This window comes from Crotalus tigris, unplaced genomic scaffold (assembly GCF_016545835.1).
Source record: "Crotalus tigris isolate CLP2741 ecotype Arizona unplaced genomic scaffold, ASM1654583v1 scf7180000017764.6130737, whole genome shotgun sequence".
Classification (NCBI taxonomy): domain Eukaryota; kingdom Metazoa; phylum Chordata; class Lepidosauria; order Squamata; family Viperidae; genus Crotalus; species Crotalus tigris.
The window spans coordinates 624,639-648,422 of NW_024096618.1; the positions used below are offsets into that span (position 1 = coordinate 624,639).

At 37.2% G+C, this 23,784-nt stretch overlaps 1 protein-coding gene across 8 annotated transcripts in view; it reads left to right on the forward strand.

The window, feature by feature from the left end:
* The window catches only part of MCPH1 (microcephalin 1), a 112,213-nt gene extending 93,732 nt beyond the window's left edge, over positions 1-18,481 (forward strand). For 5 of the 8 annotated variants that reach the window (XM_039340965.1, XM_039340966.1, XM_039340970.1 and 2 more), the window contains 2 exons: positions 14,918-15,155; positions 17,421-18,481. In XM_039340965.1, coding sequence (XP_039196899.1) covers positions 14,918-15,155; positions 17,421-17,482 — 300 coding nt within the window. In that variant the 3' untranslated portion in view covers positions 17,483-18,481. Of the gene's footprint in view, positions 1-14,917; positions 15,156-17,420 lie in introns of those variants that run through there. The other 3 variants (XM_039340975.1, XM_039340968.1, XM_039340972.1) reach the window with 2 other exon arrangements.
* The last annotated feature ends 5,303 nt before the right edge of the window (positions 18,482-23,784 follow it).

A 23,784-nucleotide genomic window follows, 5' to 3' on the forward strand; every position in this document is an offset into this window, starting at 1 on the left:
ATGAGTTCAAGCCCCCCTCCCATCTATGAAAGCCAGCTGGGTGACTTTAGGCATCACTCTCTCAGCCCAGCTGTCCAGAGTTCCTTGGATAGATACATAGGCATATATATTTGTTAAATTAATAAAATAAAATAATGAGGAAGTCTCTGCCAGCTAACCAAAGATTTCTAGTTGTAGAGCAAGCAGTGAAACTTGCAGATAATAAATTAAGTAAAACACATTAGTGCCAGTCCTTTGAAGTAGGCCAGGTCAGGAAATAGTGCAAGGAATATGGAAATGCTATGTTCTTGTGTAGGGTATAAGAGAGGGGGGGAAAGTCTCTGCTCCATCTTAGGGGTGGGGTAGGGGAAGCCATATTGAAATCTCTTGCTCAAGCTTCCACCTATCCCACAATTGAATTGTGGGGTTTGGGATTGTTTTTTGTTTTTTGCCTTAAATATTTCTGCAAAGCTTCTTCGAGGTTATGTATGTATTCTACTGTGATTGGCACTCACCAGGTGTTGAATCTTGCATTAATACCTCCTCTGCACATGTCTTTGAAAATCAACTTGTTCAATACCATAGAATTTGCTTCCAAATAAACATGTAGGATGAACACCGGTAATTATTTGTGTAGCTATTTGTTTTTCAGCTTTATCATTTAGCTCCAGAAAAACCCTCCTACTTAAACTAACAGTGTGATTCCTCAGTATAATAGATTGTTATAGTTTTATACATTTCCAAACAAAGATATTTGCCCATGAATCTTGCTTTTATGTTTTCAGGTGCACCTGTTCAAAACATTAGATAGGAAGAGGACTTGCTATTACTTCTGTACACTGTTATAAACAGTGTGATAAAGTGTTTAATAAGACAAAAGGCATATGTTCCCTAAAATCTCTAGCTTGTTATAACTAAAGAATGCCCAAAAGAAAAATTGTATTCTGCACAGGCTATATTACTGCAATTAAAGATTAATGTCTGTTGTTTATTTACATTTTAATCCAAAAAAGAAATCCCTACAGATCTGGAGGAATGTTGAAATGTTTTTCTTTATATTTTCCTACATACTTTCTATTAACATATTAAATGTAATAACATTAGCATAACATTTGGTTAAAATTATTAGGAACATGCAAAACATTTTGCTCTTCAGATGCCTCGACCTCAAAATGGCTATTTGAAGTACAACATAGACCAGGAGTGGGGAACCTTGGCTCTTTTATGACTTGTGGACCAACTCCCAGAATTCCCGAGCCAGACATGCCAGCTCAGGAATTCTGGGAATTGAAGTCCATAAGTCATAAAAGAGCCAAAGTTCCCCACCCCTGACATAGACCATAAAGCAAAGTGTGTATTTTTTCCTTTTGGGTACAGTTAGCTCTCAACTTCTGACCAATCACTTAGCAACCGTTCAAAGTTAAAAATAGACCTTAAAAAGTTAAATAGCCTGCATTTATGGCTATTGGCCACATCCCATGATCAGGTAATTGCAATTTAGAATGTTTTCTGCCAAAAACTAGCATTTACTTCTGGTTTCTGAAGTAAAAATTGTGGACAATGGGTTCACTTAACTACTATGGTATTAACAATCATGGTGATTCACTTAAAGACCAATTAAAAATATCATTAAAATTAAGTTGCTCATATGATACCCTGCTTAACGACCAGCACAACTTACCACCATAACTCTGGGCTGCATTACAGTCATAAATCAAGGACTACCTGTATGCAATAGATTGCCTTATTCCAAACGTGAAACAAATCTTGCTTTTGAGTGGCATCATCTCTGTTTTGGGGCATGGCACCAGATTTGGGGCTTTGTTCCATGATTTGCAATTGAGATTTTTTTCCCCAAACTTTTCCCAGCCCCCTTAGTATTGTAGTAGGGTCTAATGAGGTCCCTGCTGCTACTGATTTAGATTAGATGAGGGGATGTTGTGGGAATGGAGTATTAAGGGAAAGGAAACACATTCCTACAGAGAAAATGGCTTGCAGCTGTTTGTTTGTCAGCTAGTCAGTAAACTGTTGTCTTCTGAAAAACCTCACATATAAACGGATGGGTAGGTGGGTGCTGTTTTATTAATTCAAAAGAATGTGTGCATGCTAGTTTGCATCACCTCCAGTTATGGTAAAAATGACTACTAATGAAGTCTTGGAATGGTTGGCTGGACTTTGAGGTGAATGCTCTTATGTTTTGTTGTAGAGTTAACATTATTCATGCAATCAAGAAACATCAACAGTCTCTCCATTTTGAAAGGGGGGAAAAAAGTGTTGCTTTTGCTGAGTTTGCACCTGGCAAGGAGATTGCAGGAAGAAAGATAAACTCCCACAAATACCAAGCTCAAAATGCAAAACTATAAGGAAATTTGTCAAGGGGAGAGATGTATGGAAAGAAATATTTTAAAATTTAGTTTGCTTTCCTTGTCTGTAATCTCTTAGTTGGTGACTTAAAGAAATTGAAAAGACTTTCGTCCTTTCCATTGTGGAGGGATTTTTGATAATAGATACTAACACAAACAAGTATTTGATTTGGTGACAGTAGAGTTGTGTGTCTCCATATTTTTCTGTGTGGAATTTAAAAAATGCCCTTAGTCAAATGTATGCAATTTGATTGGTAGGCATCCTTTAGTATGGACTACTTTGGTAATAGATTAGTAACTTAACTTTAACTTCGTGTGCAATAAAGACAATGCAATACTACAAAACAATATAAACAAAAATACAATGATCAATTACTGCAACCATTACCTATTCACATTCATTCATACTTTAAGCAATATTATTTTTTCTACTCCCATAAAGCTAATGAGAAAAAAAGTATTTCATGCATTTTTTAAATTTCAAGGGTTCAAATTCCAGTTACAATTCTAAGTAGAATCTATTCCAAAGTACAGGTGATAGATGAAAAAAGCCAAACGCAAAATGATCATTCTAATGTAAAAAAAAAATACCGCATTTTTCTGTCTATAAGACGCACACTTGTATAAGATGCCCCCCAATTACAGTACTGGTACTTCTCGGTACCATCACACAAGGGAGGCGACTTCCTCCAATCAGATGGCGCTCTGCGGACTTAGTCCCTCCCATCCCCTTGGCCGTCAATCACTGTACTGAGGTGGCTTCCCGGGGCCTCTTGCAGCTTCAGCCCTAGCTGCACCAGTGAAAAATGGGTCATAGAAGGCGGCTTCAGTGGGACTGGTGGCGTCCTTGGGGCAGCACAATCCTCCAGCACCAGGCGGCATCTCGGGCCGGCTTTCTCCCAATCCAGGCAGCATCTCAGCCCAGCAATATCCTCCTGCACCAGGCAGCATGGCAGCGGCATGTAAAGAACCCACACAGGCATGTCCTGGGTTGCGGAAGTTACCATTATTTTTTTGTGTATAAGACGTTGCACTTGTATAAGACGCACCTGATTTTTGAAAAGGGTATTTGTAGAAAAAAATAGTGTCTTATACATGGAAAAATACGGTAACCAACCCTGATTATGCAGTCAAACCACTTGGACAGAATATGATGCAGGATCAAATTATTCAGATTACTAGGTTTTCCTATACACAGTATCCAGAAAGTCAACACTGATAGTTTAAAATTATATTCCCAAAGATCCAACCAGTTTAAATATTAGAGAAGAGAAAGCATAGGGATCAATTGGAAGAGGTCCCAAATCACACAAACTGCAGTTCTGATCCTGAATCAAAGTACAGAGCGTAATCCCAGGAAACTCTATTAGTAAGCTGCTATAATAATCCAGGCAAGACAACACCAATCTATAATTAAAGCATGATTACAAGTAAGATCTGTATCACTGATTATATTCTTGTGGCTATTATACTACTTTTTATTATGACAGGAGCAGATTATACTTGGATAGTATTGTCATAAATGTGAAAAAAAAGAAATCATATAACCTGAAGGCAATTATTGAATAAATAGCGATGAACCTAAAACTAAGCAATAAAGTACACTTATAAATAATTGAAAGGTATGAGAACAAGAATCATTCCATGTAGCCAAACAATGCAACAGGATAGATAGGGAAGAAACTAATGGAAAAAAAAAACCAATCAGCAACAGCTAAAAAGTTTGAGAAGGATTGTAGAATTTAGTGATTGAGGGTGTCCAAAGCTAGAGAGAAGTCCAACAATGCCAATCCTGATGAACAACTGTTAGCCTTAACGCTCAGCAAATCATGAGCAACTCCAACCATTGCCATCTCTGTTCACTGAACCATGTTCAGCTTGACTCAAAGGCCTTAGAAAGTTTGAGTTTTTTCTGATGGAACACCAAACACATGAGAGGTTTTGAATTTCGTTTTCACAGTACTCAGTCACCTTGAAATTTCTTGACTATTTCAAAGACTATTTAGTTCCAAGTTCAAAACAAAACACTTTTTTTGTGTCCATTCCTAAGATTATTCAGTATAGTTTTTGCTAGCGTTGATCTCTTTTGCATCTATCCCCCTTTGTTTATTATCTTCAACCACAAGACAAAATGGAAAGCCTGCTTAGAAAATAAATTGTATGGATCCCATTACACTTTTTTTAAATGTTTCCCTTTAGGAAATAATATTCAGTCCCAGTCTCTCCGGAAACTAGTAGAAGTCTGTTTGCTATTGGTATCACTTAAGTCTCATAACAAAACTGAATCAATCTGCATGTTCAAGTAGTGAATTGCTGAGAATGAAGATCCTTAAGGATTTTGCACGGCTCAAGGTTGACTCAGCCTTCCATCCTTCCGGGGTAGGTAAAATGAGGACCCAGATTGTTGGGGGCAATGTAAATATATATATACATTGCTTACTGGTGTACACCGCTTAGAGAGTGCTTGCACTTAAAGCGGTATATAAGTCTCATAAATAAATAAATAAAATAAATAACCAAATATTTGAAGAACCTCTAGAAGAACCTCTGACTTTGAATTGAACTTCTATTGACTAGCCATCACCCAGCCTATTTCTGAGTCCATCTATATATTCAGAATGCTATTTTTACACACACACACACACACACACACACACACACACACACACAATATAACCAAGATAGAAGGTTTTTACTCTAACCACATATAAAATATGGTTTTGGACCCCAAAAAATGCAGAAGACCCTGTTGAAAACTTTTGAGGGAAAGATATTGTCTACAAAATAGTGGAGGTGCCATCATCTCTTGGGATTGTAATACAGTACAATAAAGAACTTTGCCTCATGGCTCAAACCTTTTTGCCTTCTTCCCTCTCTATTGTTTCCTATTCTAAAACAAAGGCCTGTCAATGGCCTCTTATTCAGCTCTATAAATTAAGATAGTAGTAAAGAATTAATCACCTTACAAATAATTTGCTCTTGGAGCAAGCCTATCCCTCTAGAGCAGTTGCATAAAAATAGTCTTGTCATTATCTTGGTATCCAGTAAAACAATCAGGCAGTGCAATGTTCTTCAGATGTTTGCTATGTCTGCGATGAATGATGCTTGTTTTTGTAAGCACTTTAATTAGAACGTTTTTACATTTGCCAAAGAAAATTTGGACTTCAGACAAAACTGAAATGGTAGGAACAGGGCTTGATGTAATAGCTTCTTTGTAAAGGAAAGCCAGCATGTTTGGTATTTTGCTGAAACAGGAAGTTCAGCAATCCATTAATAACAGTTACAAAAAAAAATTATCAGGTGTTAGTTGAGTCATCCACTCCATTTTTTTTTTAAAAAAAAGGTTTAGCTTTGTTTAGTGGGGGGGTGGAGAAAAGAGGAGGAAATTATGTACCTCTTTACATTTTAAGCAGGAAGTAACCTGCCGCAGTCATTCAGCACTGTCAGCCTTGTTATGTGGAATTTAGGCAGACTTTTGCGTTCTAAAATACGCCAGCATTCTACAAATTCTAGAATCATCTGAACATCTGCAATGTATGCAACGTTAGCTTAGAAACAGAATTTAAAGTTCTTCTTTGGAGGTATTCTTATAGCCTTCAGTATCTTTAAAGCAACAGGATGCTTGATAATGAAGATTCTTCTCATCAGTCATAAACCTTTAAGAAGAAGAACTTTATTTGGGGGAGAACCTGAACTGCTTCAGTCTTTAGCCTTAAATCTGTAAGGTGAAGATAGATAAGCTTGGTGTATTTCATCTTAAATATGTTGAAGAAAGCTGGATGAAAGAGAAGTTCAGTGCTTTCCAAAAAGTTATTGTAGAGCCTGTCAATTATTCTAGTAGCTGGAACACAAATGATGTTAGCACATTTTGAGGTGCTGTTGGATATCTAACAGCAACTCATCTAAATTTAAAAAATAAAGAACGTGCTCTGTGCTTTTAATAATTGTAGATTGTTTTATATAGAACAGATCTAATGCATATTTTTGGTTAATAAAACAAAAAAGTGTTCTTACCATTATATTCCATTTGTTTAGAAAATAAATCTTTGGAGAACTTGTTTGCCAGGCTTTTGGTTCAGAAATCTTTATGATACTGTTAATGTATTGATATTCCTGGAATAGAGGTTATTTCAGTACAGCTGACTAGTAAACATGCAAATAATGTTCAATATAGCAAAGGCAAAAATTACATTAGGCCCTGACCCAGAATATATATTATTGTGATCCAAAGAATTGTGAAACTAGTGTCAAGAATCTGAGGGCAATTTGCCCCCTTTTTTTTCCTGGTCTAAAATAGGAGCTCTGTTTGCTATAACCAACCTAACTATTTATAAAACAAAGGAGAAAGATTTTTACTTGAATGTATTTTGTACACAGGCAATTTCTAAGAGTTGTTATCAATCAAAATATACACTAGAGGCCTAAGTTATCTGTAATAAGATGTATTTCTGTGCTCCAAGGAGAGTTTCAATAATAGTCTACAATAATCATCACTGAAAGAAAAAGGAGCTAAATAACTTCTTAAAAGGAGCTTTTTGGAATCCATCAAAATATCATCTGTTACAAACTCTTTACAATCAGATTTTTTATTATATCATTCCCCTTATTAGTAAAGTTGGTAAGTTAGAAGTGAGTACCTAAACAAGAGAAATGGAAAAAGAATAATTGGGCTGAGGGGTCCTTGCTCTCTGAGCTGGGTTGTTTTTTTATAGACATTTGATTATCCAAACATTATCAGTGTTAATAATTGGGCTTCTATAAAATCATAAAATATAATGACCTGCAAATAGAAGTAGAATTATTGTGGTAGAAGTAAGCAAATATGGTACCAATAGTAATAGTGGTTAAGTGGTTAAGGCATCAGGCTAGAAAGTGAGAGATAGTGAATTCAAGTCCCACCTTAGGATGAAAGCCAGCTGGATGACTTTGAACCAGTCACTCTCTCTCAGCCCTACTCATCTCACAAGGTTGTTGTTGTGGGGAAAGTAGGAGGATATGTTCCCTGTTTTGAGTTATTTCTAAAAATAATAAAAGCAGGATAAATAAAAATAATAAAAAATAAGTGCCTTGGCTACAATCCCAAAACATCTGGAGCACCTACTGAACATCATTGGCATTGACAAAGTCATCATTTGTCAATTGCAAAAGGCAGCTGTACGTGGGACAGCTCATGTCTTGCAAAACAACTTCTGCCTATCCCAGGACCTTGGGAAGGCCTCAATAGGTGGACAAATATGTCAAATCTAGTCTAAACATCTGGCAGACTATGCAATCAACCATTATAACCAAATCAACAACTTTCATATTGGATAAAATAGTTAACTATTAATTGATAATTAATGCATTTTTACATTCCTTTAATGTAAAGCTCACATCTGCTCTTTGTCTTAATCATGTTTTGAATAGAGGTGTACGGTGTTATTCCTGGTGGACACTGCAGAAAAAAGTAGTTCTCAAGTACAAATTTGAACATCTGCCAGAAAACAGATTCATCTGCCAAACCTTTTCACAAAATTCCCACGGAACACTGCTTTTCAGACAATTGCAGAAATTAACTTTTCTTATCAGTGTGTGAGAGAAGTAGGATTTATCTGTAAAGCTGTATTTACGTCACATTGTCAGCATTTTACTTTTTTTTCCCTCTCTGTTTTAGGGCATGGTACTTACATGCATTAGTATAACATAAAAAAGATTTTTAAAACGATAGTTGTAGTAAGCCACGACAAATTGGCTGAGCTGTGACTCATATGGTATTAACATTTATTAGAGGCAATAGTGGTATAAAAATCAGGATAATATAGGCAGTCCTCGACGTACAACCACAACTGAGCCCAAAATTTCCATTGCTAAGCAAGACTGTTAAGTGAATTTTGTCCCATTTTACAACTTTTCTTGCTATAGCTGTTAAGTGAATCACTGCAAATGTTAAGTTTGTAACACTTTGTAAAGTGAATCTGGCTTCTCCATTGACTTTGTTTGTCAGAAGATTGCAAAAAGTGATGACATGACCCCAGGATACTACCACTGTCATAAATACATGCCAATTGACAAGCATCCAAATTTTAATCATGTGACCATGGGGTTGTAAGTATGGAAACCTATCATAAGTCACTTTCTTCAGTGCTGTTGTAACTTCAGACAGTCAATAAACGTTGTAAGTTGAGGACTACCTGTATAGTAATGATTGGAAAAGGGCTGATGTGGTTCTCATCTTCAAGAAAGAAAGAAAAAAAACAGACCCAGGAAACTACAGACCAATCAGTCTAACATCAATACCTGGGAAGATCTTGAAAAAGATAATCAAAAAACAGATCTGCAAACAAAGTTATAATCAGTAGCCAGCACAGGTTTGTGAAAAATAGATCATGCCAAACCAATCTTATCTCATTCTTTTATAAAGTGACTAAATTAGTAGACCAGCGAAACGCTGAGGACATAGTATACTTAGACTTCAGTAAGGCATTTGACAAAGTAGACCACAACTGCTGCTTAGTAAGCTAGAAAGAGGTAGAATAGACAACAACACCATCAGATGGATCTGTAACTGGCTGACAAACCGCACTGAGCAAGTAATCCTCAGGGTTACTACATCCACATGGAGAGAAGTAAGCAGTGGAGTATCACAAGGCTCCATCTTAGGCCCAGTACTCTTCAATATCTTCATTAATGACTTAAATGAGGGAATAAAAGGGGAACTCATCAAATTTGCAGATGACACCAAACTGGGAGGAATAGCCAACACCCCAGAAGACAAGCTCAGGATCCAAAAAGATCTTGACAAACTTGAACAATGGGCTCTATCCAACAAAAATGAATTTTAATGTGGAGAAAAGCAAAGTTTTACATTTAGGCAGGAAAAATTAAAGGTACAAGTACAGATTAGGCGAGACCTGACTCAAAAACAGCAACTGTGAGAGGAGTTTGGACAATCACTTGACTATGAGCCAGCAGTGTGCAGCAGCAGCCAAAAAAGCTAATACAATCCTAGATTGTATAAACAAAGGCATAGAATCAAGATCACGCAAAGTATTAATACCAGTTTATAAAACCCTAGTAAGACCACATCTGGAATACTGCAACCAATTTTGGTCACCAAAGTGGTTGAGACCTTGGAAAAAGTTCAGAGAAGAGCAACTAAAATGATCAAAGGCCTGGAGACTAAAACATATGAAGAATGGCTGCAGGACTTGGGTTTGGCTAGTCTAAAGAAAAGAAGAAATAGGGGTGACATGATAGCAATATTCCAGTATTTGAGAGGCTGCCACAAAGAAGAGGAGGTCAAATTATTCTCCAAAGCACCAGAGGGCAAGGCAAGAAACAATGGTTGGAAACTGACCAAAGAGAGAAGCAACCTGGAATTAAGGAGAAACTTCCTAACAGTGAGGACAATTAACCAGTGGAACAGCTTGCCCTCAGAAATCATGGGCGCTCCATCACTGGAGATTTTTAAGAAGAGACTAGACAGTCACTTGTCTGAGATGGTATAAGTTCTCCTGCTCAAGTAGGGGGCTGGACTAGAAGACTTCCAAGGTCCCTTCCAGCTCTATTCTATTCTATTCTATTCTATTCTATTCTATTCTATTCTATTCTATTCTATTCTATATTGGTCAAAGTATTAGATTAGGAATGGGGAGAGCAGGTTCAAGTTCATTCTCAGCCTTGAAAGTTTACTATGACTTTGGTCCACTTCTCTGCTCTAGTCCAGCTTACAGCCCAGGGTGGTGATGAGGAAAATTGGAAGAAAGAGAATGTTTTGTATGCCACTTGAACTCCTGAATGAAAAATGGAATAAAAATCTAACAATAAATACAGTACATAAATAATCAGCTGAGAGAGAGAGAAATACATTAAGATAAGAGAAACCAGGCCATGGATAGATTGTAAAGGAGAAAATTTTTCTATGTGATGGCTAGTATCAAGCTTGACTCGATGACACGTAATTACTGATCGGATCTTATATATGTCTATTAAGATGTAAATCTCAATGTGGCCACTAAGACTTAATCTATACTCTTTGAGATTAAACATTTAGCCTCTTTAAAATATGGCTCATGGAAAATACCTACAAAGGGATGAGGCAAGCCACAAGATGACATGGGTTGAGATGCTAGTCATCAAGCACTGGAAGTCCCTCCATGTTGTCTCTTTCATAAAAGAGAGGGGAAGGGAAAACTAAAAAAGGAGGCAGCTAACAAGCATAAATGAAGCTGGAAAGAAAGAGAATCCAAGGACTTATCAGGTACTTGGTTTGCTGCCTTAAAGGTAGGTGGATGGGTGGGATATTCAACGTTCAACTTATGTTACTGAGTAACATAAAACAGGGAACCTGTAGAAAACAGCAGAAACACATGCCCTCTTCTGTTTGTGGATGGACCCTGTTGCCTTTCACTGTGTTATTGTACGGTTTAGTTCCAAAAAACAAACTATAAGTACAGTACATTAAAATATTGATCCTCTGTTTTGGATGGGATGTTGCAGTGCTATCAGCTTTGAGAGCTCTAGTTTCTTGTTCAAGCATACTCTCGAGTCAGTATGTATGTCTGAAGTAATGCCAAATTTTATGAACTTTTATGGAAAAAAAATGGGGTGTGTATAATGGCTCAGCAGTTAAAGACATTGAGTTGTCAGTTGGGAAGCTGACAGTTCAGGTTTAAGACCCAAGCGCTACATGATGGAGGGAGCTCCCGTTCTTGTCCCAGCTCCTGCCCACCTATCAGTTTGAACTTTTCAATTCTGGCTGATTTTGATTGTTGTAAACCTATAAAATAACAGCCTTTTTTCATATAGTTTTCTTGTCAATTTAGGCTCATTTCTAATATAATAGGAACCACAGTGACCATAGAATGGCTTTTCGTTATGGCCTCAGCAATTATAAGCTTTAAAGAACAATGTTGAACAAACAGGAGTACAATAAATTCTTTAAACCATACCTCTCAAAAATGTGTAAAACAGCAGGATTACATTCAAGTTAAAGCTTAACATAGGCTCTTTCTAACAAATGCAGACTCTGCTGGATCTGAACATAAACAGAGTTTGTCAGTTCTAATCAGCTTAGATTAGAAACTTTAGAGCTCCACGCTATCAACCACAACAGGACAATTTTAGTATAAAGTTTTTTAAAATTGGATTTGATTATTAATTTTAGATATGGTAAAGCTAGATTTAAATCCCATGGAGATTGTTAGTCTTCATTTGGACTTTATTTGTTAATCTAAATGGGTGGCATGAGAGATTAGTAAAAATAAAATAAAATAAATAAGCTATTTTGGGTTATATGAGAAGTTTGTCTCATATTTATCCTGAGGTACTTTTAAGATTAAAAAACTGTACATGTGAGCTAGAATATTTGGCTCAGCATGGGGACGAAGCAGCTTGGGGGCCTAATTGGCCATAGAAGCTTCTCTTTTGATTCACAAGACTTTGTTACAGAGTCCGGCCACCCTTTCCCAAGGCCCTAATTTTTTTCCAGACTCGGAGACTTTTCGTTTTCCCTTCTCCATCCACAGCTGTCTTGGAGGGGAAGGAAACTCTGATGTCCAAACAACAGCTGCAAATTTAAATTGGCAATCTGTTCATTATACAGGTAGTCCTTAACTTACGACCACAACTGAGCCCAAAACTGATGCTGCAACGATCATAAGTGTGAAAAATGGTCGTAAGTCGCTTTTTCCAGTGCCGATTTAACTAAATGATTGTAAGTTGAGGACTACTTCTACCTGCATAATCTGAAGTGAACAGCATGGTTTTTTTTCCTTCCTCTTGTATTTGCATGAATATCTCCACTCTGTTTTCAGACCCTGTCTTTTCTTTACATGGGCATTGATGGCCATTGTCCTAATTAGCAATATCAGTAAGAGCAGAACTCTTAAGTTAACTCTATGATTTAAATAGTCATCATAGATATGTAAGTCTGCTCCACTTCATGCTTTTCAGATGTATTTATTTTTTTAATGTTGCATTTATAACTTGTTTCTTCTCCAAAAGCACAGATTAGTGCACTTGGCAAGGTGTTCTTCATTTTATCTGAACAACCAACACTACAACCCTGTGTTGGGTTAAGAGACGATGAAGCCAAAGTCATGCACTGTTCAACAGTCAAATGTTGATGTGAACCCGGGTGTCTCCTCTCTCAGATACAGTCCATTAGCCGATATGCTAGATGGATAGAATGCCAAGATAAAGCTATAAAGATTTATGACTTGCCTTTTTTGGAAAAGAAGTACAACATATCTTATGATATTATTCACCGTTTATATCAAATTCCAACTTATTTTACTTTCCTGCACAATAACTGAATGTAAACAAGTCTTGTGACTCCTGAAAAAGTTGACTCACTTCCTGTTTTGTGAAATCTGATGGCATTTTGCTGGTTCATATCCTGCCTTTCTTCCATCCAAGAGCATAAGGCCATGTCACATAGGGCTCCCATATGTCACCCAACTAGAGGCCAGACCTGCTTGGCTTCTGGAAGGCTACTCCTCCTGGTCACCAGGTCCCTTAAATGTTAATACCATTATCTTTTTTCCCCTGAAATAAGAAAAGAGAAATTTGTGGGCCATGCTACAAACTTGTATCCTTTTAGAGGGCTAGGATTGGAGTAGGGCTCACATAATTCCAATTTCTCTCTGAAAAAAACCCAAAATTCTTAGACTAGGAAAATAGACATACCAGGACGAACAGTTTTATTTAACACATAGTTGCCTGTATGGAGGGAATTTTTATCACAAGTTTTTTATACAGTAATTGGGTGGAAACCAGTTACTCATCCCTTCAAGTTAACCCTCTTGAAATCCATCCATTGATCAGCTCCCTTGATTTCAATGGATTTAATTCTTAAATTTGCACATGCCTTTGCCCAGCCATTATATCAATTAGTGGATTTAATAAAGACCACTCTCTTGATATTAATGAGGGATGAATAAGAGTCAAGAGGGAAAGTAATCATGCATAACTAACCATTTATAGTGGCATAACATCCTTTCTGGGAGATATTATTCATCTCGCCATCCTATTCTTATACAATCTCATTTCTGCTTAATTATCATGGGCATTGAATATGCTTTTTGTAGTAAAAGCTTCCTTCATCTGGCCTGTTAAGTCCATACATCTGATGGCTTAAGCTTGCAAGTGCAAACAGTCCTATCAAAATAAATTACTTGATCTTAGCAATCATCAGATTTTTATTCCATTTCTTACATACCTATCTGCCACATTGCTCATTTACCTAAATATAAGTTTACTGAATACAAGGGGCTTTCTTCTGAATAAATATAACAAAGGTTTGCCCTTTGAGATGGCTACCCTTCTGGAATTCAACTGTTATTGTGCATTTCATTATCTTGTGTTAAGAAATATATAATCCTGCTTTCAGCTTAAAAATTCCCAAAAAAGCAAGAAACCGGCAGTAACTGAATACAAATTATTTTACAGCTAGAAGAAATCTAAGAAATGGCTCTACTTAGACAATATGCTTAACTACCTATTTCAAGACTTAGTGACTGTGAAACTTGGTTGTTTTAAATCTTGGTTATTTGTGGCTTTATACTCTGTGTGAACCCATCCTGCTTGGCTAGTTTATGATTCAATATATTTTCCAACCCCAGAAAATGGTTTGATGCAGTAATAGTATGATTCAGATTAAGGCTGTTGAGTCTGCAATGTTTTATTATGGAACTAGATGTTTTCTTTCTTTATATTTGTGTTCATACAAAAAAATAAAGGCATAAAAACTAAAAAAAAAAAAACTTAATTTAAACTCTTATTGTAGTGGAATTCATTTCTGGCTTTATTATCAATATGATAAATAATAAAACAAATATAGAAGAAATAATTTCTGAATATCAAGAACATTCTGATATTATTTTTAACATTACAGTCTATATTATTGATTTTTTGTGTGTGTCAAGTTTGAGAGTTTATTATAACTTTACACTAAATTTTAAGCAGTAGGCATTCTGATAGAAAATTTGTATGCAAGCAATTTGTGAAATATAGCAATATGTTCCCCAAACCAAATGCTTCATCCTCTAATGCAGGGGTGTCAAACTCAATTTCATTGAGGGCCGCATCAGCATTGCAGTTGCCCTCAGGGGGCCAAGTGGGTGTGGCCAGGGTGGGTGCAGCCTACTGTGTGGGTGTGGATGGAATGGGTGTGGCCTACTGGGTGGGTATGGCCAGCTCTACATCATTTGCGTCAAGGGTGCCTGTGGGGGCTGGGCAGGAGTGGGATCTGAGGGTCTCTGGCAGAAGGGGCTGGAACCAGAGCAAGTGCCAAGGCATAGTCCACTGGAGGAGTCTCGCTGTTCCTCTCAGGCCATGCGGGGGGGCTTATGGGGCTAAGACTGAATGCGTTTCAGCATAGATGGCCACCACAAAATTGTACATTGGCTCCCAGCTGGCCTGGGCCAGGGCCAAGGTAGAGGGGGCCGTTCCCTCACTGTTTCCAGGATGGCTTCATGGGCCACATGAAACTACTACATGGGCCGCATCCGGCCCCCGGGCCTTGTGTTTGACATGTCTGCTCTAATGACATTGTATTTATTCATTTACTTATTTCTTTTCCCTTTTTCAAACAGATTTCCCGATTTCAGCACAATATTCTTAAAGAAAAAGGGTATCAAAAACTCTTTGCCAATCAACCTCTAATGTTCATATCTCGTATAAGTCAGCCCCCCTATCAGAAGCTCTGTGAGTTGGTACAGCTTTGTGGAGGAAAAATATGTAAAACCCTCCGTCAAGCTAAAATTTGTATTGGACAGTGCAAAGTTGGAAAGTATGTGGATATGCAATGTTTATCAGAAAAATGGATTATAGGTAAGAGATCACATTTTTACTTTCTAAAATATAAATTTTATGTGTTCTAAAATATAACTTTGATATCCTTACATTTAAGTGAGGGGTATGTTTGAGATTTATTTATTTATTTATTTATTTATTTATTTATTTATTTAGTCTAGGGATGGGAATTATCTTAATCTCAGGGTTGTGTTTGCACAAATCAATGTATGGGTCTCTACAACATTAACCAACATTAACATTAGCATATAGAACCTGTGGCTATTCTCTGTTTCTCCTATGCACAAGAAATTTCATGGCTTCCACTGTTGCAGAAGCAAATCTATCATTGCGCAGTGTAGCTTTCCCTTCCCTTCTTTTTTTTCTTGAACTTCACATTGCCTTTCCTTTGCACCTTTTTCTATATCTCCCTACAGCAGATTTCAAGCCTATATTAGCAGATAACGAAGGGAAGTGTTGGGTGGACCCTATTGAGTATATGTCTATGTCCATTTATACTAGGTGTATTACAGTTAAGTTGTATGTAGATATAGATAATATTTTTTATTATAGCATTATTCCCTGTTCCTTTGATCAGACAAATTACAGTCTGTTTCCTTGTACGACTTAAACTTACTCTAGAATTTCCCATGTCATCCATAGATTTTAAGTCTAAACAAGTAGGATCATTACAGTCCCAGAGGTTCCCATGCTTCAAATCTGACACATTGCCTCGACTTGAAAATTGGTCTATCTCTGTGCCCTGGAGCAAAGTGTCCAAGTGAAGCAAAGCTGGTTTGAGTGGCCACTTCGCTGAGAGAGGAAAGGACTTCTGTGTCAAGGTTGCGTTAGTGCAGGAGATTCCCAGGGAGATTCTCAGAGCAGGAATGTAGAGAATGTAAACATGTAACTGCCTTCAACTTATGGTTCAAGGAAGCATGAGAAACAGATGGCAAAAGCCTCTCTATGCAGGGAAAGAGAAAGAAGGAAGGAAGGAAGGAAGGAAGGAAGGAAGGAAGGAAGGAAGGAAGGAAGGAAGGAAGGAAGAGAGCATAAAGGATCTGAAGCAGAAATAGATATAAATTCTGCGCCATCTCTTCCACTGTCACTGACTGTCAAGTGATTGCAATGGCTTCCCTCACTGAAGATTTGGTTTCTAGTCACGTTTATCCAAGTCACCAAGGAGTTACAGTCCTAGAAAAGTATGATGTTCTGCATGAGCATAGAAGTCCCTTTTAGCATTCTAGTAGTATGGCTACTGTGAAACCACACTTGAAAAGAGAATGTTGCTCCTGAAGGGCATTTTGATCAAACTTATCAAAATGAAATGCCCCACTGAAGTTTGCTTATACACATGGCCAAGAAGAGCCTTGAGTTGCTTTTACAGGAAACCGACTACATGACCTAATTATTGTGTCTGAATTGGGAGTGTCTTTCCCTGTGGCTACTTACTCTGCCCAGCTCCGTGTGTGTGTGTGTGTGTGTGTGTGTGTGTGTGTGTGTGTGTGTGTACATGGAGTTCATGAGTGGATGATGAATTTTTGCACTTTCACTTCTCAATGGATAAAAGGGAATGTTCAAACTGGGATAATTGCAGTTATCTGAATGTGGGGTCTCCTTTGGCAAGCAAGCCAAACTCACTAGTACAAAAGATGAACGGAACCCTACTTTCAGTTAACCATTAGTCTTGTGTTTTCATTTTAAACAGGGTAAAAAGGCAGCGTCCATGCCAAATGTTGCCTTATCTGCAAATGAAAGACAAAACCATCTGCAAAGCAGTATTAGTTATTAAGAATGTTCAGATCTTTGGGGTGAGAAGGAGTGCTACTTCTGGCTTTTGCAAGTGCTAAAGAAGGTTAAGAAGAGGCTGTGAGTTGACAAAAAATGCCTCAGTGGGGTAAATGTCTTGTCTCTTATCCTTAACAGGATAAATTGCAGCACCTTCTTAATGGAAAGATCTCCAGATAAAGCTGCTTTAGACTGGTGACATTCCTGTGTTAACAGTTTGGAGCATGTTTTTTTTTTTTCTCAACCAACTGCTAAAATTGAAACGTCCAGACATTTAAAATCTTAAACTGTTTGTTTTCTGTTCTGTTGAAAGCTCAACCAGCAGGTTTAACAGCAGGAAGACTTAAAAAGGCAATCCACCTTTTCTGGATTGAATAAAGCAGAAACCGGTGCTTCAGATATGACGTTATTAAGCAGTAATACTTTAAATATCAGTACAATCTACTATCCTGTAAAAGTTATGGATCTATTGATTCAGTGCCCATTCTAAATTGCATTCTTCTTTTCTCTCTCCAGATTCAATCACCCAGTACAGGATCTGCCCTCTTGAAAACTACTTGTTTCAAAACAAGGTTTAGTCTGCATCAAGGATCAATTAATGTCATAAAATTTGGGTTACATCTAAGAAATGGAACAATTAATACTGTTGTGTTTCAGGTTTGTGAGTGCTGAACAGGTTGAAAGCCAAATGTATGTATTGTAAAAACAAAAATAAAAAAGGATAATGTTGAAATGGGGAAAGGAACAGCAGTTCTAAAATCTACACACAGTCTTACCCAAAGCATGGTCTAGGCAAAAAATACCACGTCAACAGGCATTGATTAGCTCATTTAATTAAAATCTGTCAGCTGAGCTAGGACTTTAGACAATTCCCATTCCTCCTATGATCCCTTAACCTCCAGAGCAGACACTATGTCACGTGGATAGAAATCTGCTCATATAATGTTTGATTTCATCCATTATACTTAACCTAAGGAACTATTTTATCTTACTGGATGTTACACTAAGCTGTAAATAAATCCATCTGATATATATTAAGTCAAAGCCAATAAACTATGAAGACGTAGATGAAGCAGACTATTATTTTTTTAAAAAAATCTTTATAAACAGAAAATCTTGTCTGCTGCTCTTTATGAACTTTTCACCAAAATGCCACTTGAGGGTTACTTAACACACAAGGACCCATCCTTCATAGACAACAAACATATGTACCCCTTTATTAAGTAACTTGCTGCCGAAGCAGCAATATATCATGGTCTGAAATAGAAATATTTTAATAAAAAGTGACATGTGAACACATGGTTCCCAGTAAACAGCAAAATAGCGTTTTTTAAAACTTATGTTTAAAAGTTTTTCTATCATAGTTTTTTAGCTCTCATAAATGTTTTACACACAAAAACCTGTCATCATTAATTTATGTAACCAAACATTCCAAAATAGCTTTCTCATAAATTCTCTAGAAATGAAATTTTAAATTGTATATAGAGGAATCTCTAGGGAAAACTGTTCATTTTTATAAAGCACATATGTAACACATTTTACAATAAGATGCTAATAAAGTTATTTACAACAAGGTATTTTGAAGGCTAATGTCTGTTCATTGTTGCTTTCAATTGAGGAAACTTTTGCAAATTTAGGTTTTATGCAAAAAACCTAAATCAGGGGTGTCAAACTGCCAGCCCACTGGCCGGTTGCATCATATGGAGGCCGCCCCCACCCCAGCTCCTGGCAATGCAAAAAAAGTTGTGATACTGTCACAACACCTCACGTGACGTGGCAAGTTTGACACCATGACCTAAATGCCTCTGATTTTAGCTTCTGATAAGACCCTTTTGTCCAAATGTTCATGAGTTGGTCAGAAGGTATTGACGAAGTGGATTTCTTTTGTATCTAGGGTGTACTAGGGGTGTACTTACGAATACAATTGAACCCAGCGTTTCCATTGCTAAGCAAGACAGTTGTGTGAATTTTTCCCCATTTTACAATCTTTCTTGCCGCATTTGCTAAGTGAATCACTGCAGTTGTTAATTTAGTAACACAGCTGTTGAATGAATCTGGCTTCCACATTGACTTTGCTTGTCAGAAAATCGCAAAAAATAATCATGTGACGCTGGATCACTGCAGCCATCATAAATACATGCCAGTTGTCAAGTGCCTGAATTTTGGTCACGTGACCATGGGGATGCTGCAATGGTTGTAGATGTGAAACCCAGTCATAAATCACTTTTTTCAGTGCCATTGTAACGTTGAACATCGACTGAACAAATGGTTGTAAGTCGAGGATTACCCATAATCCATCTGAATGTTGTAGATATTAAACTGCTCCGTACGAAAAGCCATTTCATCTGTACCATAGAGAAGCACGCGATTGCTCATCTACAGCTGAAAGGCTTGGCTTCACTGGAAAGCAATGGTATCTGAACACAGTCAGTAGGTCTCTGGAAAGGGATGCAGAGCTACTGGCCGAGAAAAAGGAAGCTCTCATATCCCGGTGATTCCAGGCAGGCTGTAGTTTTCCTAAGGGACTCCAGGCATGCTGTAATTTTCCTGACACCATGCAAAAATGGGTTCAATCCTGCCTTCTTTTAGGATACTTTGCTGAATGCTGAATGCATCCACAAGTATTCTCTAAATGCCTCCAGTGCAATGACTCTGTAGACCTAATCCTATTCGCTTCCAAACCCAGAAATGTCTGCCAGCTACCTTGAGCTACGAAGCATTCTTGTTTTTCAAACGCTGACAAAGTTTTAAGCCAGTGGATCATTGTATTTAGAAGTAGGTTGGCTATCCGGTAAGCAAAATTGGACAGAGCTTTAAAATAGAGGAAATATTTAATTAAATTAAAAATTAATTATAATGAATTACATGTGGGGAAGGTTTAATTAAAAGCAAGTGTCTTTTAAAGTATTATAGCCCGATGGTCAAAAAGAAGTTAATTTTAGAAAAGGTGAGAAAGAATGCGAAGGTACCAAGTCATTCCTACAGGTCTGTAGTAAAATAAATCTAATTCAGCTAATTATATTTTATCTCTTTAGTAGAGCCTTAGGTCCCACTTAAATCATACAAAGTGCCCTTGAAGAAAAGATTTTTAGAATGTCTTTGGATCCATGAAATTGTAGGGGAAGGGTCATTCAGGCCATTGATTCCAACCCTCCTCAAGTACAATTGCCTTTCGTGCAACCTGTTTCAATTCATCTGAATCCTTAATGTATGAGGCCAGAACTGGGCACACCATTTAAAATGAAGTGTGGCCAGGATAGACAGAACTATTGTTTTCTGTGATTTGAAAATTATACCTTATTGATTCAGCCTAAATTGCCTTTTCCTTTTTTTTTCTGTTATATCACACTGCTGATTATCATTCAGTTTGTATTCAGCTACTATGACAAGATCTTTTTTACACATATTATTGCCAAGCCAAGTATCCCCATTAGATTCCTGATCTGCATAACTCCAAGCCAATAAAAAGCTTCCTACTGGGAGTCTATTGATATTTTTTCTTAAATAAATAGAAATGTCCCCCACCTTCTGGTTTTACATGAAGTATAGCATTGTAGTTGAAGTAAATATTTCAGCGCTTTTTAGTAATTTGCCACAAAGAATCATAAAAGCTGAAGGCATTTTGAATGGCTACAAAAGTTGATGGAGCTGGCAGAGATGGCTAAATTAACTGTTTTGATTAAAGAAAAGAATACAAATACCTTCGTTTTTACATGGAGACCGCTTCTGGACTTTGTGCTTGAGATAGAAAAAAATGAAACTTTGTTTTTAGATTTCACTGATTAGATTGATTTGTTGTTACAGAAATTGCTAGTTTTTACTAGTAAAAGGTCAAGGCTCCATGTTAATGCTTTATTTTACTGCAACAGGGGAAGTTGGAAGTCAATCTCTCTTTTTTTTCCTTTCCCTCACTTTATTCTCCCCTTTTCCTCCCTATTGTGTCCTACTATTTGCTTTGTATTTTGTATTTTACTTTAAAACTTAATAAAATGTTAAAAAAATAAATAAAAGTTGAAGGCATTTGTATTAACCTTCTGTTTCCAACTGTGGATTTTTTTAAATTGGCACTGTTATTAGAAGACTGTATTAATATGTCAACGCCTCCATGCACAAAACGGAGCTATATTTGCACAAATGCATGTAATCCATTTGAATTTTGTAGAATGCCTGAAGTCTGTTTCATTGTAAAATGGTTCTTTAAAACCAACTAACTAACCACAGTGGCTACTAATAAAACTAATCAGGAGCCAGATGATGGCTGTTGGCACAATTAGTGATAAGAGGTAGAACTCACATTCCATATATTGTACATAGTTTTTCCATTACAGACACCTCCAGTTGGATAACAAATTAGTAAACTCTGCTAGTGCCAGTCCAGGCAGTGTATGCAGTAGGTTTCCTAAAGCATAGGAGGATTTTAGCCTCTTTTTTTTTTTTTTTTTTTAGGGGAAAAAAGTGGAAATTCTTATCTGAATGAATGTCAGTGGAAACTACCAAAATTACCTGAACCAGCAAGCCTGGGGACCCAGGGGATGAGTGAACTAATGACCTGGCTCACTTATTATTAATATTCTTCTGCCTATTATTTTCTTTTTTTGGTTTAGTTTTGCTTTTGTAGTTTTTTAAAATGTTTTTTTAATTATTTAATGGTTTTAGGTAATGACTGTTCTGTAGTTTTACTGTTTTATTGGACTGTTGTAAATCGCCCAGAGTTGCTTTTTGCGAAATGGGCGACCATATAAATTTGATTTTTTTTTTAACACTGTGTAGCATCATTTTAGATTCCCTAAACCCTCTGATCAAATATGGGTAGTCCTCGACTTACAACAGTTTACTTAGTAACCATCTGAAGTTACAGCAATGCTGAAAAAAGTAACTTATGACCATTTTTCACATTTATGACCGTTGCAGCATTCCTATAGTCACATGATTTGCATTCGGATGCTTGACAACTGATTCACTTTATGACGGTTGTGGTATCTCGGGGTTATATGATCACCTTTTGCAAACTTCTGACAAGCAAAGTCAATGGCAAAACCAGATTCACTTAACAACCATGTTACTAATTTAACAGCAACAGTGGTTCATTTAACAAATGTGGCAAGAAAAGTCGTAAAATGGGGCAAAATTCACTTAACAAATTTCTCACTTAGCAACAATTATGGTCATAACTTCAGGACTACCTGTAATACTATTGGGAGAGGATTGGTAGTAGGAAACCACTGAATTTAACAGCAAATTCTCTGGGAATATAGAATCACTTTTTATGGAAAATTCAGAACCCAATTTATTTGCATCGGTGAGTATATTATGATCCTTGCAATACAGAGGTCTATCTACAGAATAACCTGCCTGTTGTTATATTAGTATTAGGCAGTTTATTTTCTCCACTGCAAGCATTTTATAGACAATATTTTCTGAATGAGAGGCACACATTCATAAAATTCCTACAGTGGGTGGATCTGGTATACCTTTCCCATCTAGCCTATTTTCAATAATACTATATCTTTTTGCAGTAAATCTCCATTGCCTTCAAGTTCCCTCTACCTGCCTGAAAACGTCAAAGGACTAGGAGGAATAGGATGTTTTAGCCACATTCACGTGAACCACACAGGATGGAAGTTATTTGTCTTTATGATAGTTTTTAGTGCCAATTTAGCTTAAATTGACAATGAATCAGGAAATGCTTATCAGAATAAAGCCTGGAAATTTTAAACAGATGCGGTGCTTGACCTTTCTTGTTTCAGCCACCCTGTTGCAAATCTTCCGTTTTCACTGCCTTAGTTAGAAGTGGAAATCTAGACCAAGCACAAACTGAGTAATGCCTGAACTATGTAGTGAGAGTTAAGTTGATAAACTTTTTAAAAGTTTTCAAGTGAAAAACCGATGATCCAAACCTTTTAGCTGTGTCTTTATCAAGCTAATATTCTCCAGATATATTTGAACATTACTCCCATCATCCCCAGACAGTAGCGGGGATGGGCAAAATCGGCTAGGCACCAGGCTGGGGGAGGCCATTTGAGAATCAGTGACTGTGTGCATTTTGAAATTCTGATACTAGGAGAATCTTTGACAGAGAATCTCTAAGAAGGAAGTTCTCTCACCTTTGTCCAGGCTGTTTCCTCCGTATATAATACACTTGTTCATCTGATATTTAGACATAAATATCCTATGTCCTGTATTGTAGGGTAGACATGAGATCATATTTGCAAAGTCTGTAAACACTGATCTTTCCTAAATTGCCCCCAAACAAGTGAGGTCATTGGTTTCTATTTTCTGCATTATTTATTTCTGCACATTTCTGCAGCCTGGATATTTGTTCTCTAGCAGGTCACTGAGAAATATATGAATGGGAGAAAGATTATGGTGCATTTAGTGATTTAGAGAATGCAGATATTAAATCCTGGACTGGCTTTAGTGGCTGGGGAATGGGAAGCGTTGTGTTACAGTGGTTCTCTTTCTTCCATGGCCTGTTCCAGTCAGTTTGGTAGGAGATGATATTTCATCTTTGACTCTGGATTGAGCGGGTATACAATTTGGAGGTTCTCTTACATTCACAGCTCCTGCTTGAGTAGATGGCAGCCATGGCTAGGAGGGCCTTTAAACAGTATCTAGTTCATTAATTGCACCCTTTCCTAGACTAGAAGGCCTTGCTCATGTTCACTCATATCTTGATCACCTCCCATTTGGATTTCTGGAATGCACTGTCCATGGACCTGTCCATGGACCTGCCCTTGAAGACCACCTGGAAAATTCAACTGATCCAGAATGCAGCAGCATGCACAGTAATGGAGGCCCCTAGGCTTGCCCATGTAACTCCTCTGTGGAGCAAGCTGCACTGACTTCCAGTTTCTTTCTGGGTGCAATTTAAAATGCTGGG